Here is a 17,752-nt window from a genome sequence, read left to right as displayed (position 1 = left end):
ACACTGTCTGCTATATACAGTAGATGTTGGTTTTCATTTACACTTTACACTTGGCCTCCTGTCTCCAGCACGGCGCAGACCCCACCAAGAAGAACCGAGATGGTAACACGCCTCTGGACCTGGTGAAGGATGGGGACACCGACATCCAGGACCTGCTGAGAGGAGATGCCGCGTTGCTAGATGCCGCTAAGAAAGGCTGCCTGGCTCGCGTGCAGAAGTTATGTAGCCCCGACAACATTAACTGTCGGGACACGCAGGGACGCAACTCAACCCCTCTGCACCTTGCAGGTAATATGCATGTAGGATCTCATTCACGGCTCATTGTAATAAGTAAGCACCTCTCTGATTATGTAAAGCTCACTTTGCAGAAGGGATGGGCGATACATATCGACTATATTGATATTGTGATACAAGATTAGATTTCATCTTAGATTTTGGATAGCATTGTATTGTAATATGGTATAAGCGTAGTCTTTTCCTGTTTTTTTAAAGGCGGCATTACAGTAAAATGATGTAATTTCCTGACTATTCTAGCTGTTTTATTTTTTGACTTTACCACATTACTGATGAGTATTTAAAAATCTCATTGTGAAAATATTTTGCGAAAGCACCCATCCCTCTACAGCACTGATATCGAGGTATTTTGTCCAAAATATTGTGATATTTCATTTTCTCCATACCGCCCAGCCCTACTTTACAGACACATTGAGTTGAAAGATAAAGCCATAGGGGTTTTTTTTGTTGCGGTTTGGCAGGAGCCGACCAAGGTTTTGGCTCAGTGAAGTGCCAAGAAGAAGGCAATAAATACACCCAGAGGGTGAAAACACCTTGTTCATAGACTGGTGGTGGGCTGAGCCAATTTACCCATTAATTAATGATTTTTGATCACACCAAATGTGTGGGTACCTAAGCTTTAACATGCAGATCCCTTTTCACTCAGGTGGCTGATCTAAAAGGAGCATACTAGAAAGAAAAAGAAACTAAAATCAAAATGGAGTATGAGTTCCTAAATGTCACCACCAGACCAGCTTCTGTAATGTATGTTTTTTTTTTTAAATGAATAGATAAAAGTGAAAAAGACAGGTAATCTAGGAGCTGAAAAGTTGGGGGGCCCGGCCTGAAAAGATCCCTGGTGATCTAGCGAGTCCTGGGAGCAGAGAGAGTTTCATGACGAGGCTAGCTTTTGTTTGATAATAAAGTATGTCTTTATTAGCAATTGATTTGCAGCCCGACCTTGAAGGTGCCATTCGTTTTTCTTCATAGATCTGATCACTCAGAGACACACACACACACACACACTCTCTGCCTTGATGTACTCGCTTGTCAAAGGATAAGATGATGATACGCTGTCACGCGACAGCTAATGTAGGCCGATGTAGGCTGACATGTCTTTCTGCCTTTCCTCTTCCCATTACCTGACTGACATTTTTGGTCTCTCCTCTTTTCTTTCTATTTATCTTCCTCTATGGTTCAACCACCATCTGTCTTCCTGCTGTGTTTTCCATACAACCCTCCTGCCCCCGCACCACTTTCTAGCCGGCTATAACAACTTGGAGGTAGCAGAGTATCTGTTGGAACATGGAGCCGACGTGAATGCACAGGACAAAGGAGGGCTGATACCTTTACACAATGCTGCTTCATACGGGGTATAACGGACACACACACCTTCTTCACTCACTGCAGACCTGAGTTCAGTTCACAAGTTCAGTTCAGAGACGCTGCCCTTATATTTTTTTTATATCGGTTTATATTTATTTAAGGGTGCAACATTTTACTTTCAATTTTTTTTTTTGTCCAATCTACTGTAATGATGCTAACTCTGCAATATTTGTCTTAGGTAAACATCATGAAGTTTTCTAACTCTTATGAATTCATATTTGAGGCTTTAAATCCATATTACATGTGAGATGCGTAGGTCAGTTTCTGGATCTTATATCTTGACTCACATATTCTGATGGAAGCTGAAATACTTCAGCTTCTTTATGTTCACATCTCAGTTAACGTCTGCATATACAGTAATACATAATTCTGTGTATTTGTGACAATAATAACCTTACTTATTTCCACCCTGTTTCACCATTTACCTTATTATTATTATTATTATTAACCTTATTATTGCAATTAGGTTCCCTGGAGACATGCATTCATGTAATTTTTCCTTCATCTGGAGTCCTTGTCTATATCTGCCATAGTTTACTTATAGTTTGACAGCATTCTGCTACTAAAAGAGTCATAAAACACATGTTTGAATGAAAACTTAATGAGTTCTGAGTTTTGGAGACGCACATACAAACACTTAGCATCGCCCACTGGTACTCAGAAACAAGTTACATTGTGTTTGATGCTGGAGACAGATGATGAGGGAAAAGAATAGGAAGAGAAGGAAAGACCTTTGGGAAAGCAAGAATCATGATGGAGTTAATAATTCATACCATTTTGGTTCCAGAGAATCCACATATTTTTTTCTGATCTAGTTTTTTATAGCACTCATTCAGAGTTCACACATTTTCCCATTAAATGCTTTTATTGCTGTTTTCTCTTCTCCTCATCCTCCCACCAACTCCTCTTCTTTCATGCTCTCGTGTAATCTCTTTGTAACTCTTCTCTGAATTCCTTTCCTCTCCTCCTTCTTCCCCTTTTCATCTCCTGTCTTGTTCTCTCTGTTTCCGTGACCCCCTCCTCCTCCTCCTTCACATCGACCTCTCCTCCGTTTAGCACGTGGACATTGCTGCCCTGCTGATCAAGTACAACACGTGTGTCAACGCCACTGACAAGTGGGCGTTTACTCCCCTCCACGAGGCGGCCCAGAAGGGGCGGACTCAGCTCTGTGCTTTGCTATTGGCCCATGGAGCCGATCCCACCATGAAGAACCAGGAGGGCCAGACGCCGCTGGACTTGGCAACGGTAAGAGAGGCTTTCTTTGAAATGTTTCACAGTTTTCATCATCATTTGTAGTCTTGTACCTGTAATGAGTCAGCCCATGGCAAAATCATTAGCTTCAACTGATGTTTGACTGGAAATGGTTAACTATTCAGAGAGATGAGCACCAAGAAGAAAGTTTTCAGATATTTGGAATGTGTAACAGGTATCGTCCAAACTTCTTGCACCCTAATGAGGCTCCCTAATGAGCCTCCTAATAGGATTTCTTGTTTGCCGTTAGGTACCATACCACAGTTTTTCTGAGGGAACATGTCACTACAGATGACATCTACATGAAGTGAAGTGCAACTTGTGATGTTGCTCACATTAGCCCACAATTCTGCTACAGATTAGAGGACACAAAAAAGATGCTTGTAGCTGGGGACTTGTTGACTTGGAAAAAATAATTTCTCTTCTTGGCTGGTATTTCCAGGCACTGCAAAAAAAAGATGCAAACACAAGCAACTTGGCAATGAGACCGTTGAACTTTTTTAGACAGAGACGATTCATTATTCTACTTACAAATGAAAAGTTGAATTCATTTGAAACAAAAATGCACTGTTGCTCAGTACATGACCCTCATGGTTTTGCTGCTACAGCCTAACCAGGACCTGTGTGACCAGTAGCTTACTGAGGCTAATCTTAGCAAATTTTAGCTAGATATGGCTATATAATGCACATTACTTTGCCAGTTCATTTACTTTATGACTTGTTATGCCATTAACCATACGTCTGTCCATTCATCTTTTGCAGGCTGATGACATCAGAGCATTGTTGATTGACGCCATGCCGCCAGATGCCCTGCCAAGCTGTTTAAAACCCCAGGCCACTGTGGTGAGTGTCCATACATATACATGCAAGTATAGACAGAGGGCTTTTTAGCTTAAACAAAATGTGACCACTGTGGTGGTCACATTATGTCTTTGCTGTAAGATGAAAATGCTAACATATGTAGAAAAGGCTAAACAATAATAAGCTTAGGCACATTAAGTGTGAGAATTAAAATGTTTGTTGAACTGTAAGCAAATAGTTGAAGTATGTGCACTGTAAAATGTTGTAAAATATAGGCCAGCCATAAGAGTTTAGCAATAAACTTTGACTTGGTCCTTCTCTCTCCCACTATCAGGTAAGTGCAAGTGTGGCGAGTACAGGTGCAGCAGGGGGCGTGGTCATCTCTCCCTCTCCATCCCCATCCTGCCTGTCCGCAGCCAGCAGCATCGACAACCTGACCGCGCCCCTCAGTGACATCACTGTGGGCGGGGCCACTGGACCGGCAGACGGAGCATCGGGGTCTGATAGGAAGGAAGGAGAAAGTACATACAGTAAGTTGTGTATGAATCAGAGGCTGGTGTTTTTTGAAAGCAAAGCATGCCTGTGTTATGTAAACATGTGTAGCAGCTGGGGCTCTGTTGACCCTGCCGACCTGTCTGTGTCTCTGCAGCTCTGCTCGACATGACCATCAACCAGTTTTTGAAGAGCCTAGGGCTGGAACACCTCCGAGAGACCTTCCAACGGGAACAGGTACACAAACATTTCTTTATGTGTCTGGTAGAGGCAATAGGGAAAGGTGCAAAGAACTGGAGAGACACATACTGTAGGTGGAACAGATGAGGATGAAAGGTGTAAAGATCAGGAAAGAGCTTCAAATTACAAGTGAATCATTGTTGAGGGGAATTTCTTTGATGTAAATATCCAACTTTTACTAATGTCTTTAGGCTTCTAGTTTGTTTCTTATAGGGTTAATTCAGTCTTGTTTTAAATCATTTATTTAATCAGTTCTTTTGTTCCGTTTTACATTCCTCATGTCAGTTTATAACCATTCTAGCGGCGAAGCTCAAGGGATGGCAATGTTTGGTCCAGACGGAATTATCTCAACAACAGATGGATTGCCATAAAATTTGGTTCAGACATCCATGTTCCCCTCAGGATATAATTACTTTGCTCATCCCTCAACTTTTTATCTTGGGTCATCAACATTTTAATTTGTCCAACATTTTTATTGCTTATTATAGCTAGGTTTATGGCTAAATACTTACTATACTATCAGCCATCAGCATGTAAGTATTGTTGTTGTGTGGATGTTAGTGGTAGCATTTAGCTCAGAACACCACTGGGCCTAAGTACAGCCTTGCAGAGTTGTAGCATCGCTGTAGACTATGTCTGCTCCACTGTAAGAGAGAAAGAGGTAGTGATGTCATAGAGCAATGGAGACAGAAGAGCAATACAGATGGACGGAGTGAGAGAACAAGGGAAAAAAATAAAGAGATGGGCTTAAGGAGAAAGATGGGTTGACAGAAAAAGGAAAGATCAGACAGGGAGAAACACAGAAATAGACATGCAAAAGACTAAGCAGAGCAGCGCGGAGGGTCTGTTTGGGTTATATGTAACCTTGGCTCTCCTAAAGGGAAACAAGCAATCATTTATATTCAGATGAAGATTGTGATTAAGGTAAGAGTCAACTTGGTTTTAATGGAAAAGTATATTTTTATTTCAGAATAACAATAACTCAAGAGTCATAATAAAGAGATACACATACTGTAGGTTTAACGGAATTCATATCGGCCAATTCAATTTACTTGAACACTAAAACATGCTTTTTACTCATTATGTTGAAATTACAATATTGTCTTAAAAGACAGAAAACCAAACCTATTTCAGCTGTAGTGGTTTACAACTCTAATCATCTTTCTGCTGTGTGAATCCTCCTTCTGTTCCCTCTGTAAAGCTCCTCTTCTGATTTGGTTTTCGTTGTAGAAGGCGATTAGTAGGAAACCTTTGTCAACACAAAGTTTGATTGAACATATTTTGCAAAAAATATGGAGATCGGCCACTATTAAAGTTGAGTTAGTTAAAACTAGCAGTGAGAAGGCAATCATTTTGCAAGATGCAAGGAATTGGTAGAAGTTATTTAGTTGGATGTTCCAGGTGGCAGACTGCGCTGAAACGGTAAGACGGCAACTTGAAGCATGAGCCAGTGGCGAGAACCAGGCTGACGTGTCACTTTCATTCGTTTTCTGTGAATACTTCCAATTGAGTGTGAGTTTTTCCTCTGTTAGAAAGATTATACAGGCTTCGGAAGAAGTCAAAAAGATGAAGTTTTCATCTCTTTGCTGTGATTTAGGAAATGAAACCAGGGTTCTGGTTTTCACTTTGGTTTATTTTCTCTTAAGTGTGTTGATTCAGAGAAGAGTATTTAAGCTATTGTGATTACACCTGTTGCTGTGATCACAGCAACCCAAAGGGAAGAATGTAAAGGTAACTGTTTAAAAAGCAGAGGAAACTCTGCCACCAGCATTAAAAAACTCACAATCTTCACCATCATCATTTTGCATATAAAAGGCTTGATTACTGCCATTCATTCATTGACCTTTATTCCATGCCGCTTCTGTCTTCCTCTTATGAATATTTGTCAGACTGATTGTCTCTACAATGTCTTAGTTCACTGAGATCATGTTTTTTGGGTTATTTAATTTTAATGTTCAGTTTTAGCATGACTTGCTGTTGTCACCATCAAATTGTAATGTGTTTTTGTCTAGGTTTCAGGAGTTCTACTTTTCAATAAATTAGGACATTTGATTCAGTTGACAGATGTATAGTTACAAGTATCGCTCAAATAATTATTGGAGATTAAGATCATAAAATGTTATTTTCCTAGTAATATACATTGTTTGGCAGAAGACAACTCTAAGCAAGACTGGCATGACTCATTTGTTATTTCTGGGCAGATTTCGCTGGATGTGCTGGCAGATATGGGTCACGAGGAGCTGAAAGAGATCGGCATCAATGCTTACGGCCACAGACACAAACTCATCAAGGGCATCGAGAGGCTGCTGGGTGGCCAGCAAGGTCAGGAACACACACACGCTTTACTGTATATAAATAGGTAATTGTCAAATAAACACTGAAATGTTAAAACAATCAAGCATGTTCTCTTTATAACACCAAGTTCTGTTATTTAGTGTTCTGATTTGTTAAGAAAAACTAAAAATGTTTACTTTAGATCATCTATACATCAAACTCCTGTGTTATTTATTTAGCTGTACCTGTAATGTATGATAAGAAATGTATTGTCAGTCTCATCATTTTTTGGTTTGTAGGTGCAAACCCATATCTGACGTTCCACTGCTCCAGCCAGGGAACCGTGCTGATCGACCTGGCACCAGACGACAAGGAGTTCCAGTCTGTGGAGGAGGAAGTATGTAAACACACACACACACACCCAGACACAACATACATTAAGGTTGATAGTGTCACCACAGTACAGCACCAATCTGCAGGCGAGACTTTAGTCCACGGCTCCTGCTCCACTGACTATATAAATGAAAGCAGTAACTGAAAGCGACAGCCGATATCGGTCTTAATGGATTTAAAATGAATGAGGACCGTCAGATGTTAACAAAAAATTAACAGCTAATATAAACTGTAATTTTTACTTGGGAACTTGAAAAATGACTGATATGAGGTCTTCAGTAATGCTAGGTTGAGAACCTTTTCCCATTCACAGCCATATTTTATAGTCATCAGAATGATTTTTGTGAATGGTGGTGATCATTACACCAACATTATGGCAAACTTTATTCAAATGGCTCCATCAGTTTGTAAATCCACCTGCAGCAGCTTCTGATCTATTTTTACTTCATATTCCCCCTTTTTTTAACCGCTGATGCCACACGTTTACAGCTGCAGCTAATTTCCCACAGGCATTATTTAGTTATCTACTGTGATTAAATGAGTTGCTGCTCTGTCACTTGCCAGGTTATTTGGTACACCCAACTTAAACTAATGCTTAAGTGAAAAGTTTAAGTTCTAGCTTAAGCATTATTACCTAATACATTGACAACTGAGTGTACTTGTGTAGTGCACACGTTTGAGTTGTTATTCTGAATTAATATAAAAACACTCCTGTGCTGCCCAAGTAAAGAATGACTCATCACTATGTCTCCTAATGCTGTCCAGACAGCTGTGGGAATCACACCTTATGTTATTCATGATATACTGTCTGAAAACTGCATTTCATTAGCATGTTTTATCCCCGACATTCTCCATTATACCTTTAAAAGCTTTTCATTCTGATCATCTTCTGTCTGCTTTTTCCTCCTTAGCTACAGAGCACTATCAGAGAGCACCGCGATGGAGGCAATGCAGGCGGCGTCTTCAGCCGGTACAACATCATTAAGGTGTGTGTTCACATGTTCTGGCCACTAGAGGGATAGAACACCATCAGGTACAACATTAGCATGGCCTTGAAGGTAACCTCTGTCATGGCGCATTGCGTTTTCGGTACGCCGCGCTGTTTACGTTATTTTCGACCACGAACACATAGCAACAAACACAGATCATCAGAGAACTCTGTAATGAAACATTATCAAAGGAGTGGCTCTGTTGTAAAGGCTAACGTTTTATGTTTGAAAGCACAGCCAAAACTATTTCTCCTAAAGTTACAATAGGCAAGCCACGATGGGAACGACATTGGTAACTACAGTAAGCCAAACAGTGCTGCCACTACAATTTAAGGAATTTATAAGCAACCTGTTTCTTGTAGATTGTCTAGTTACTGAGATTATAGCTGTGAGAAGGTAATTAATGAAGTCGAGCAGCTGCAGGGCAGCTAAAATTAATTTTAGCTGTCTCTATGAAGCTCCCAGCTGATTTAATGTTGTAACTATTTACCATCCTTCAGATTTCCAGCCGCAGCCTTTAACTCACCCCTGTATGTATGTTACCTCAGCTCACAATGCCTTGTTTCTCACTCCCGTAACTTATTGGCCATCAGACATGAGAAGAGGGAGATTAGCTCAAATTAGCCAACCTATTTATTACTTTTTTATTTATTTTTTTAAATCGCATTTGAATTATAGTCTACTTTAGTTCCAACAGCCCTAGTATACATACCAGTATGTAAAGACCAGTTTTGTCTTTTTATTAGTTTTGTCATTTAATGATCACAAAGGAGGAGTTGAAACTTAATTAAAGAGTCAAATTAAATGTGGTGTCTGGTTAGACTTTTAGAAGTACATTTTAATTCTCATCCCTCCCTCTGTTCTTCTATTACTTCCTCTGCAGATTCAGAAGGTCGTGAATAAGAAGCTTCGGGAGCGATACGCACACAGACAAAAGGAAATCGCAGACGAGAATCACAACCATCACAATGAGCGAATGCTCTTTCACGGTAAATTAAGAGTAGTTCAGCAGGATCACCATACAATGGCTATATTCAACAGCTTGTTGCTCAACTTTTTATATAATATTTTCTTACTTCTCTAATAAGTGGTCTTTCCCAACATTTCATTTTGCTTGATTCCAACAAGCTGATAAACTAGCCTAGCTAGTCATTGCCAGGAAGTTTTGATCACCTCCTTTAGCATCAGCCACTTCCGCTTTGTTGACAGAAGTGAAACTCCTCAGCCATCTGCATCAGTGTTCAACCATTTGTGAACTCTGAGATGACCTTCACCATGGTGTGGTCTAAACTGGGAGGAAATAGCAAACCCACAGGCAGTGGCAGAGCGTAGTGGACAGGTTAGGGTGTGTGGTTTGACCATGTTCTGGATGTAGCCATTCACAGCACAGCAGGCAAGTACCTGTGTACTGAATCGGGTAAGTTGAAGATCACCTAGGCTGATGATAAGCACAACAGCCAGGAGTGAGTTTCAGTAGTCTAGGCGTGAGATGTAAAGAGCCTGGACCAGAACCTGCGCTGCCTCCTAGGTGAGGAATGGTCGTGTCCTCCTGATCTTGTGGAGAATGAATATGCAAGTATGGGTTGTCGCCGAAGAACAGCTGGTCATTAATCTTCCAAATCCACAACCCCTGGGACTGCACCCGGGTCATGTTTCTTTAAAACGCTAGAGTTGAAAATCCCAGGAAATCGCCTGGCTTCTGTGCTGTCTGAAATGCTGCGTCTGACACCAACGATCATACGGTACAATGGTCAAAGTCTCTTAGATCATGGATTTCCCAGGATAACACTTAGTCAAACCGTATCTATCTTCCTTGTCTGGATTCTTTTTTACATTTGTGCTGAGAGCCTTTTATACAAGGTTTGTTAAACTAATTGCAGAGTATGCTGAATTTAGACATATCATCAGACTGTTTTTTTTTTATAACGCTTTTAATTATTGTTAGCTACCTATATTTGGAGCCTCCAGAAATGGACAGAATTCCTCTTTTGTTGAAGCTTAGACAAAAGATGTGTTGGGAGGTTTTCCAGGTGCCGATAAGCATGTGCATACAGGATGTGTTCCTGTCCCCGCAGGGAGAGTCTATTGCATGTTTTTGCGGTGTGACGGCCCTAATATGAATGCGTCCTTTCTCCTGCCAGGCTCTCCCTTCATCAATGCCATCATCCACAAGGGTTTTGACGAGCGGCACGCCTACATTGGCGGCATGTTTGGAGCTGGGATCTATTTTGCGGAGAACTCCTCCAAAAGTAATCAGTATGTGTATGGGATTGGTGGAGGCACGGGATGCCCCACCCACAAAGACCGCTCCTGCTATGTGTGCCACAGGTGAGACGTCTTTTTGGTTTAGAAAAATATATATATTGTCTTTACCATGGTGGCATGTTCATCTTATCCTGTTTGTTCCAACAACTTGATTCTTCCTGTGTGGAAGGAAAGTACTACTCGTCTGACACATGTCCCAATTCAAGACTAAGTACTAATTTTAATCAGGTTTTGATTGTTATTTGTTTATTCTGCTGAAGTGACACAGAGAAACAGTTTACTCAAAGAAGCTAATATGTATAATAAATCAAGTCAATTTTAGATATACCTTCGATGGACTCTATTGTCCCACAATGCATTGTGAAAAAACAAACATGTTTTCTTGTCTTTCAAAGCTATCCGCACTTACATTATCATTTCCTGATAACAGTAAAGCAAAACTGTTTCATCGTACCAACTGCAATAACAGTTTCCTATAAATTTAGAATATAGTAATTATTATGTAGTATGGAACTGGGACCCAGATAGAGAAAACAAGACTTCAATAACCTTTTATCAAACACAATGACTGTTGTGCTTTGTTGCAGGAAGCTGAATTGAGACACAAACTGACATTAAAAACTTACTGAAACATAGTATTACATTATATTATAAACAAATATTTATCTGACCTTCATGTATTATTCTGTGTGTTTGCGTTTCAGGCAGATGCTGTTCTGCAGAGTGACGCTGGGTAAGTCGTTTCTTCAGTTTAGTGCGATGAAGATGGCCCACGCCCCCCCTGGACACCACTCGGTTATAGGTCGACCCAGTGTCAACGGACTGGCGTATGCAGAGTACGTCATCTACAGAGGGGAACAGGTCAGTGTTCAATATTTTTGCTACATAAATTGTATGAAATAAGTAGTGTTTGGTTAATTTATTTGTCTATATGAATGCCAGAACATAATTTCAGAGTCCAAGATGACATCTTTAAATAGCAGCAAATCCAACTAAATTTAAAGTAAATGGCGATGAATCGATCCTAAGCCTAATACTTACTTTGAGTTATATTTGACGTGTTCCTTGTCCACAGGCGTACCCAGAATACTTGATCACCTACCAGATTGTGAAGCCGGAGAGTCTGGCCACGCCTGCTACCACACCGGAGCAGAAGTCCTAAGACGCAATCATGGCTGGACTGGAAGAAGGCCAGACTGCAATGGACTAGAGCACCTCTCTGGAACTAAACTAGGGGGTGTTTTTGAACCTCAGACCCTAAATGAAATTCTTCAGAGTTGGGTGAGGTGAATTGTTGACCCTCAGAAATGGACCTGGATGTGTCTAAACAGGAGAAGAGGAGGAGGATGAGTTTTGGAGTGTGATACAGGCCGAGTCCGAAGCAGCAGACAGCAAAATCTATCAGCCTTTAATTAATTGGGTCTAATTGTGCAGGCCTCTGGCTCAGTCCTTGGAAAAACAATCAAGAAAGCAATTACAACAGGACACAGTCCAACGGAAAACCAACATTACTGGTGTCGCACCTTTGCACACTGCTCATGTGACCTGCCCTCAATTTTTCTGTGTTGTTTTGATATTGTGTCCTCTTGGCTTTGTGCATCATCCACATCAGAAAAACACCCCGAGGCCACTTTCAGAAACAGCAAGTGTTGCAATGAGAGAACAGAAATCAAGCACATTTTAAGTTATAGCTGGTCACATTTTTACCAATGAAACTCATGTTAACAAGATACAGCTCTCTGTTCTGTAACATACGTTCTGCTGTAAACAAAGAAGACATTCTAAAACAAGTGGGAGCATGAACAAGTAAACCAGATTAAAGCTGGCAAATCCCCAGAAGTCAATGAGCAGAAAAACAATCCACCGCTGCTACCAGTGCCGGCTGCAGACTTTCCACTACAGTCCATACAGGGACCATCTTCTACACGCACCAGTCAGACCAAACCGTTCATGTCAGAGGAACAGCAAAACTTTTTTTGTTTTTAAAGGCTTTTTTAAGTTTAAAAATACAGATTTTGGGCAGGGCTAAGTTGTGACAAGCAAGCAGCAACTGGAAACACCGGTCAATCAGTACAACATGGCATTAAACATAATCATCATTTTTATGTATAATATAAATATGTAAACTACATTTTAAAGAGGTCCCATATTGTAAAAAGCAAGAATTTTTTTTACTATAAAAAGCAGGTCAAGGTGCTATAGAAGTATTGGTAAAGTCTCAAAGCAAGAAATGGTCACAGCCTGTTCTAGTAGAAACCCAATATACTAGTATGAACCTGAAAATGAGCATATTATGGGACCTTTTAAAGATCTTTCACATTTAACGGTGGTTGCTGCTCGTTTCACCTCAGCTCAAATTGAAACTCTCCAAAATCAAAGTGTGTTACCAGGAACCAGGAGGACCACGAGACCAAACTGTGACACTTTCATATTGTTGCCGTTGGCCAGAAACCTTGTATCTCCATATTTTGTTATTTCAATTTTTTTATTCATTTTTCTATGCTACTGCTCACCCTGTCTGTTTGTGGGGTACAGATATTTAAACAGACAATTACCTTGTCAGACAAAAATTGCTCAATTAAAATGTTTTCCTGTTAGCCTTTCATTTCCTGAAAAGCAACCGTTTTGGACATACAAGGTTTTCACCCGGCGACGACGATATGTACATGTACAAACACACACATCCATACATACATGATGTGAAGACCTAAATTGTCAATGATGTTGATCTTGTCAATTGCAGCTAAACATTCACATTACATAACATTATTCTACGTCTGTGTGCATCTTTTTGTTTTGTGTTTTATGTCTATGACGTTGTGTTGATGTTTACATGAACCTGCTGCCTTCTCAGCCCTTCCCTCTCTACCTGTAACTTTTAGTGCTCCCTAGTGGTGCAACAGAGGAATTGCTGGCTTGTAGTATTACGTTGAAAAGAACAAATCTACTGTAAATCAGGAAGGCATTACGTAGGGATTCATTTCTACAGTGTCTTTTTCTGAGGCCTATTCCATTTTTTTTCTTGCATGTTTTTTTATGTTTTCATTATTTTTAGGTTATTGTTATACTCCCAAGTTTACACTCCTTTACATAAGCAAACATGGAAAGTTACCCTAGTCTCTGAATCTTTAGAATTTATATAAACTAGAGATCTGCAGGTTGACTGAGGTTGAGGATGATGAATACGTTCTACTGTAAAAATGCTATCACATTTGGTTGTATTATTCACCATTTATAGTGACATACACTAACATGGATGATAAAATTCATAACAGCAAGATCTAGCACTCCTCACACTACATACGCTTGAACGTTTTTTTTTACTATACTGACCATGTTTTCCTGTTAATTTGTTGTTGTTTTTAATAACACTGTACACCACATGGGACCACACATGTTTGTTTCCTCGAGCAGGGCTGAGGTCTTTGAACGTCCCTTAAACTGTGTTGAATGAAAGGGAAATAACAGTTTGAGAATGAATAACCTTAAAATCACTTGGAAACCTACTATGACGGATTTACACAAATCAGGCAACAGCAACAGATTCATGAGGCACATCGCATTTAAATCTGACAGTTTGATTTCCTTTTATCCGGACTTTGTTAGCACTTCAGTGTCTGCCAGCCAAACTCAGATTTCAGCAGATTTGCGCCTTCAAGGTGAAGATGACGTTGGTCTGAGCCAAGTGCAAACCAACATTAAATCCAGGTTAAGTGTGACTAAGCCTAAAATCTCCATTTGTCCTCAGAGAAACTTAACTGGTAGCTCAAAATAGCCGCCCCCGAGACTTTTAAACTAATCTTATTTCCACGTTGGCCCGCAGCTGATTGCAGTAGTTCATCCCAATAACAACGATGATAACAAATTAACTGAGTAGCAGCACATGTCAGCAAATTACAAAGCCAGTCATTGCAGGGAAATTGGAAAGGAAATGAATTGAAAATTAAACAGACTGAACAACTGATGACTAAAGTAAAATTGGGACCAACTAATAAGCTTGAAATTAAATTGTTATGGCCAAAAAAAAAGCCTTCAAAAGGGGTTAGATGAGAGATAAAGCAGCGTTATATGGTCCGATGTAAAAGGATGTTTTTAAGACCAAGTGGTTTTACCTGCCTAGAAGACTTGTTTTTCCTCAATGAAATGATTAGGAATCTGGCATTTCACAAACTGACTTTAGTCATAAAGCTCTAATTGGATTTTTAATGATAAACATAGCAAATTTATTGTCAATTTCTCTGAGACAGTTTGTTTTTTAACGCCTGTGTTGTCCCTGATTAGTTAGCCCAAAAGAAAAGATTTCAGATGAAGTGGCTGCGACACTGTTGGCCATCTCAACATAAAACACAAACTTTGTTTTAAATAAGACTGTAAATAAACTATCTCCAGATGGGCATTATTAATGGTCTATTATGGATAATTTTGAGTTTATTTTTGCTTATATTTCTTTTGAAACACTTCATGTGCTAACTATTTGAATTGTGTTTTGGCTGGCCTGTCTTTACTTATCTGTCTCAAGGGCCAGTCAGCCATCTTGTTGTAAATAGCTTGGAGGGATGTGTGTGTGTGTGTTATCAAGACATGCCTTCTACCAAAAGCCAACCGTTAACTAAACAATTCCTCATCAGTAATGTTTGACCTCTTGTTGTACAGACACACAAAGCTGCCGCCCAGCTTACGTGTGGAACACATACACTCCACACTCTTGTACAAAAGAAAATCTTAATAAAAAGAACTTAAAGTGTATTTTTGTCTTCTTCTCTGTTTGGTTTATTGGCACAATGTGGTTACTTAACAGGATGTACTTTTTAATTCATATTACTTCTGTCTTCATTTGCTTTTTGTTTACATCCACTGATGTCAATCTTGTCAATCCAAAAAAGTAATTTAAATTTAAATGGGTAATCCTATTTAAGACTATTATGTCCTTGTTGCAAAAAAGTAGAAACAACTCCAGGTATAACAATATATTTAAACTGCATCACAAACCACAGCCTTTTTTTATTTTCTTAGAGTGTAATTAGTTAATTTTTCCATTTTGTTTATGTTCTTGATTTTATGTAATGTTCTTCAGTGTAAGAAACCAATGAGCTAACTAATAGTATTTTGGTTACTTTTAATTTTCTGACCTTCCGCTCTTTAACTGTGAAAGAATACTGTTATGATTATTTTTAGGTGGAACAAGTTAATCAACAACCATAAGCAGCTCTAGGTATCCAGACACAATGACATCTGGCAGACCAGGACAGTTCATTTGAACATTTAAAAAAAGCACATGTATTTTTTGTCTGAGATTAAAGAGGCCATTTCTTGTCATGTAAAAATTGAATTTCTGTTTTTATGATGAGGCTGCAAAAATCAGACGAAGCAGCTCCACTTAGGGTTGACTTTAAAGATTTCACTAAAAAGGTCAATGGACAATGTTAGCATTTGACATTTTGCCACTTTTTTTTCTTTTTCTTTTTTTTTTACAACATGCAGTACTATACTCTGACTTTTCTCAACATATGTTTTTCCCTTTTTTCGACATACTATGACTTTTTGATATACAGTACTACTGACTTTTTTTAATTACTACACTATGACTTCCCACTTTTGACATTAGACCCTGATTTTTACTATGACTTACTTTACTGTCTATTTTAACACTTTTTTTCCACATACTATACTATGGCTTTTTTCAACTTACTATACTAATTATTCTAAAAATCATATACTACAAATGTTTTGGAAACTGGTACTCTGGCATTACAGTAGTGCAGTGGTTAACTCTGCTGTTAGTGCCAGATGTAGAAACGGAGTCTGTGGCTGCTGGTTTAAAAGATCCTCACTAAACCTTTTTGTGGGAAGTTTGCAAGTTCTTCCTGCTTTTCTTTCTCATACTATGACTTACATCACTTTTTTCGAATACTACACTATGATTTTTTTTTAATCACTTTTCTCAACTTACTATAATAGGACTTTTTCGACATCCTAAGCAGTGGTGCAGTGCCCAGCCTCGCTGGTACTAATATCAACAAGTAAGAATTGAGCCTTTGGCTCACAGTTCATTGTAAACCCGGTCGTATGGGTGTTGTCGGGGAGTTGACATGTTCTATCAGATATTCTTCGAAAGACTATACTATGACTTTTTATTACTTTAATATGACTATTTTAACACTTTTTCAAAAGACTATACTATGACTTTTTATCACTTTTTTTGACAAACTATACTACTACTTTTCAACTTACTTTTTCAGTTTTTTTAAATATTATACTATGATTTTTTCAACAGTCTATATTATGACTTTGCCTTTTTGACATACTATGACTTTTTCAACATACTATAAATGTTTTGACATACTATACTAGTACTTTTATCACTTTTCTCGACTTACTATACTATGACTTTTTAGACATACCATGATTTTTGTATGACTTTGTATGCCTTTTTCAACATACTATACAATGACTTTATAACTTTTTCCTGCATACTATACACTGGGATTGTTTTTAATCACTTTTTTTGAACATACAATACTATGACTTTTATCTTTTTTAATCACTTTTCTTGACTTACTATACAGTGACTCTTTTGGCATTATTTACTATGACCTTTTTGACATGCTATACTGTGACTTTTTTTACATAATATTTTTGACATACTTTACTATGAGTTTCTCTGTACTATACTATTACTTTTTTCTGTTTTCATACTATACCTTTTTTTATCACTTTTGACATGATATACTATGACTTTTTAGACATACTATACTATTAATTTTTTTGACATATTATACTATGACTTTTTCTACATACTACACAATGATTTATAACTTTTTCCCGACATACTATACTATGATCTTTTCAACCACTTTTCTCGACTCACTATACAGTGACTTTTTTGGCATACTATACTGTGACTTTTTCTACATACTATACTATGAAATTGTTAATCACTTTTTTAGAGATACTGTATTATGACTTGATCTACATGCTAAACTACATTTTTCTGACAAATTGTATACTAGAAACGCTTCGGAAACTGCTTCTCTAGTGTCACGGTACTGCCGTGGTTTTGACTTTTTCGACATACCATACTATGATATTTTTATCACTTTTTTTCTACATACTATGACTTATCACTTTCGACATACCATACTATTACTTCTTTTATGACTTTTTCAACTTACTATACTACGATTGTTTTGACATGCTATACTATCACTTTTTTCGAAATACTATAACTTTAGACGACATACTATGACTTTTTGACATATTATACTATTACTTTTTCATCCCTTTTTCGACATATAATACTATGACTTTATCTGCATACTAAGACTTCTTTAATCACTATTTTCTACATACTATGACTTTATATCACTTTTATCCACATATCATGACTT

At 38.5% G+C, this 17,752-nt stretch overlaps 1 protein-coding gene and 1 long non-coding RNA gene across 3 annotated transcripts in view; one reads left to right on the top strand and one right to left on the bottom strand.

The window, feature by feature from the left end:
- The window catches only part of tnksa (tankyrase, TRF1-interacting ankyrin-related ADP-ribose polymerase a), a 74,797-nt gene extending 62,494 nt beyond the window's left edge, over positions 1–12,303 (top strand). The window contains exons 17-29 of the mRNA XM_034895892.1: positions 69–288; positions 1,537–1,646; positions 2,716–2,904; positions 3,673–3,753; positions 4,046–4,241; positions 4,361–4,440; positions 6,645–6,765; positions 7,017–7,114; positions 8,022–8,096; positions 8,983–9,088; positions 10,241–10,427; positions 11,069–11,225; positions 11,440–12,303. Coding sequence (XP_034751783.1) covers positions 69–288; positions 1,537–1,646; positions 2,716–2,904; positions 3,673–3,753; positions 4,046–4,241; positions 4,361–4,440; positions 6,645–6,765; positions 7,017–7,114; positions 8,022–8,096; positions 8,983–9,088; positions 10,241–10,427; positions 11,069–11,225; positions 11,440–11,526 — 1,707 coding nt within the window. The 3' untranslated portion in view covers positions 11,527–12,303. The remainder of the gene's footprint in view (positions 1–68; positions 289–1,536; positions 1,647–2,715; positions 2,905–3,672; positions 3,754–4,045; positions 4,242–4,360; positions 4,441–6,644; positions 6,766–7,016; positions 7,115–8,021; positions 8,097–8,982; positions 9,089–10,240; positions 10,428–11,068; positions 11,226–11,439) is intronic.
- LOC117959048 lies at positions 6,295–11,689 on the bottom strand. Of its 2 annotated transcripts, none has more exons than XR_004659868.1 (3): positions 11,467–11,689; positions 11,036–11,209; positions 6,295–7,100 (listed from the first exon to the last, which is right to left on the bottom strand). It is a non-coding gene; the product is annotated as an uncharacterized LOC117959048 (long non-coding RNA). The 2 variants fall into 2 exon arrangements; XR_004659867.1 differs by lacking the exon at positions 6,295–7,100 and adding an exon at positions 10,289–10,522.
- Positions 12,304–17,752: the final 5,449 nt, after the last annotated feature.

This window comes from Etheostoma cragini, chromosome 16 (genome assembly GCF_013103735.1).
Source record: "Etheostoma cragini isolate CJK2018 chromosome 16, CSU_Ecrag_1.0, whole genome shotgun sequence".
Lineage (NCBI taxonomy): Eukaryota > Metazoa > Chordata > Actinopteri > Perciformes > Percidae > Etheostoma > Etheostoma cragini.
The sequence above is the reverse complement of the archived record's forward strand: the minus strand, read 5'-3'. Positions and strand labels throughout refer to the sequence as shown.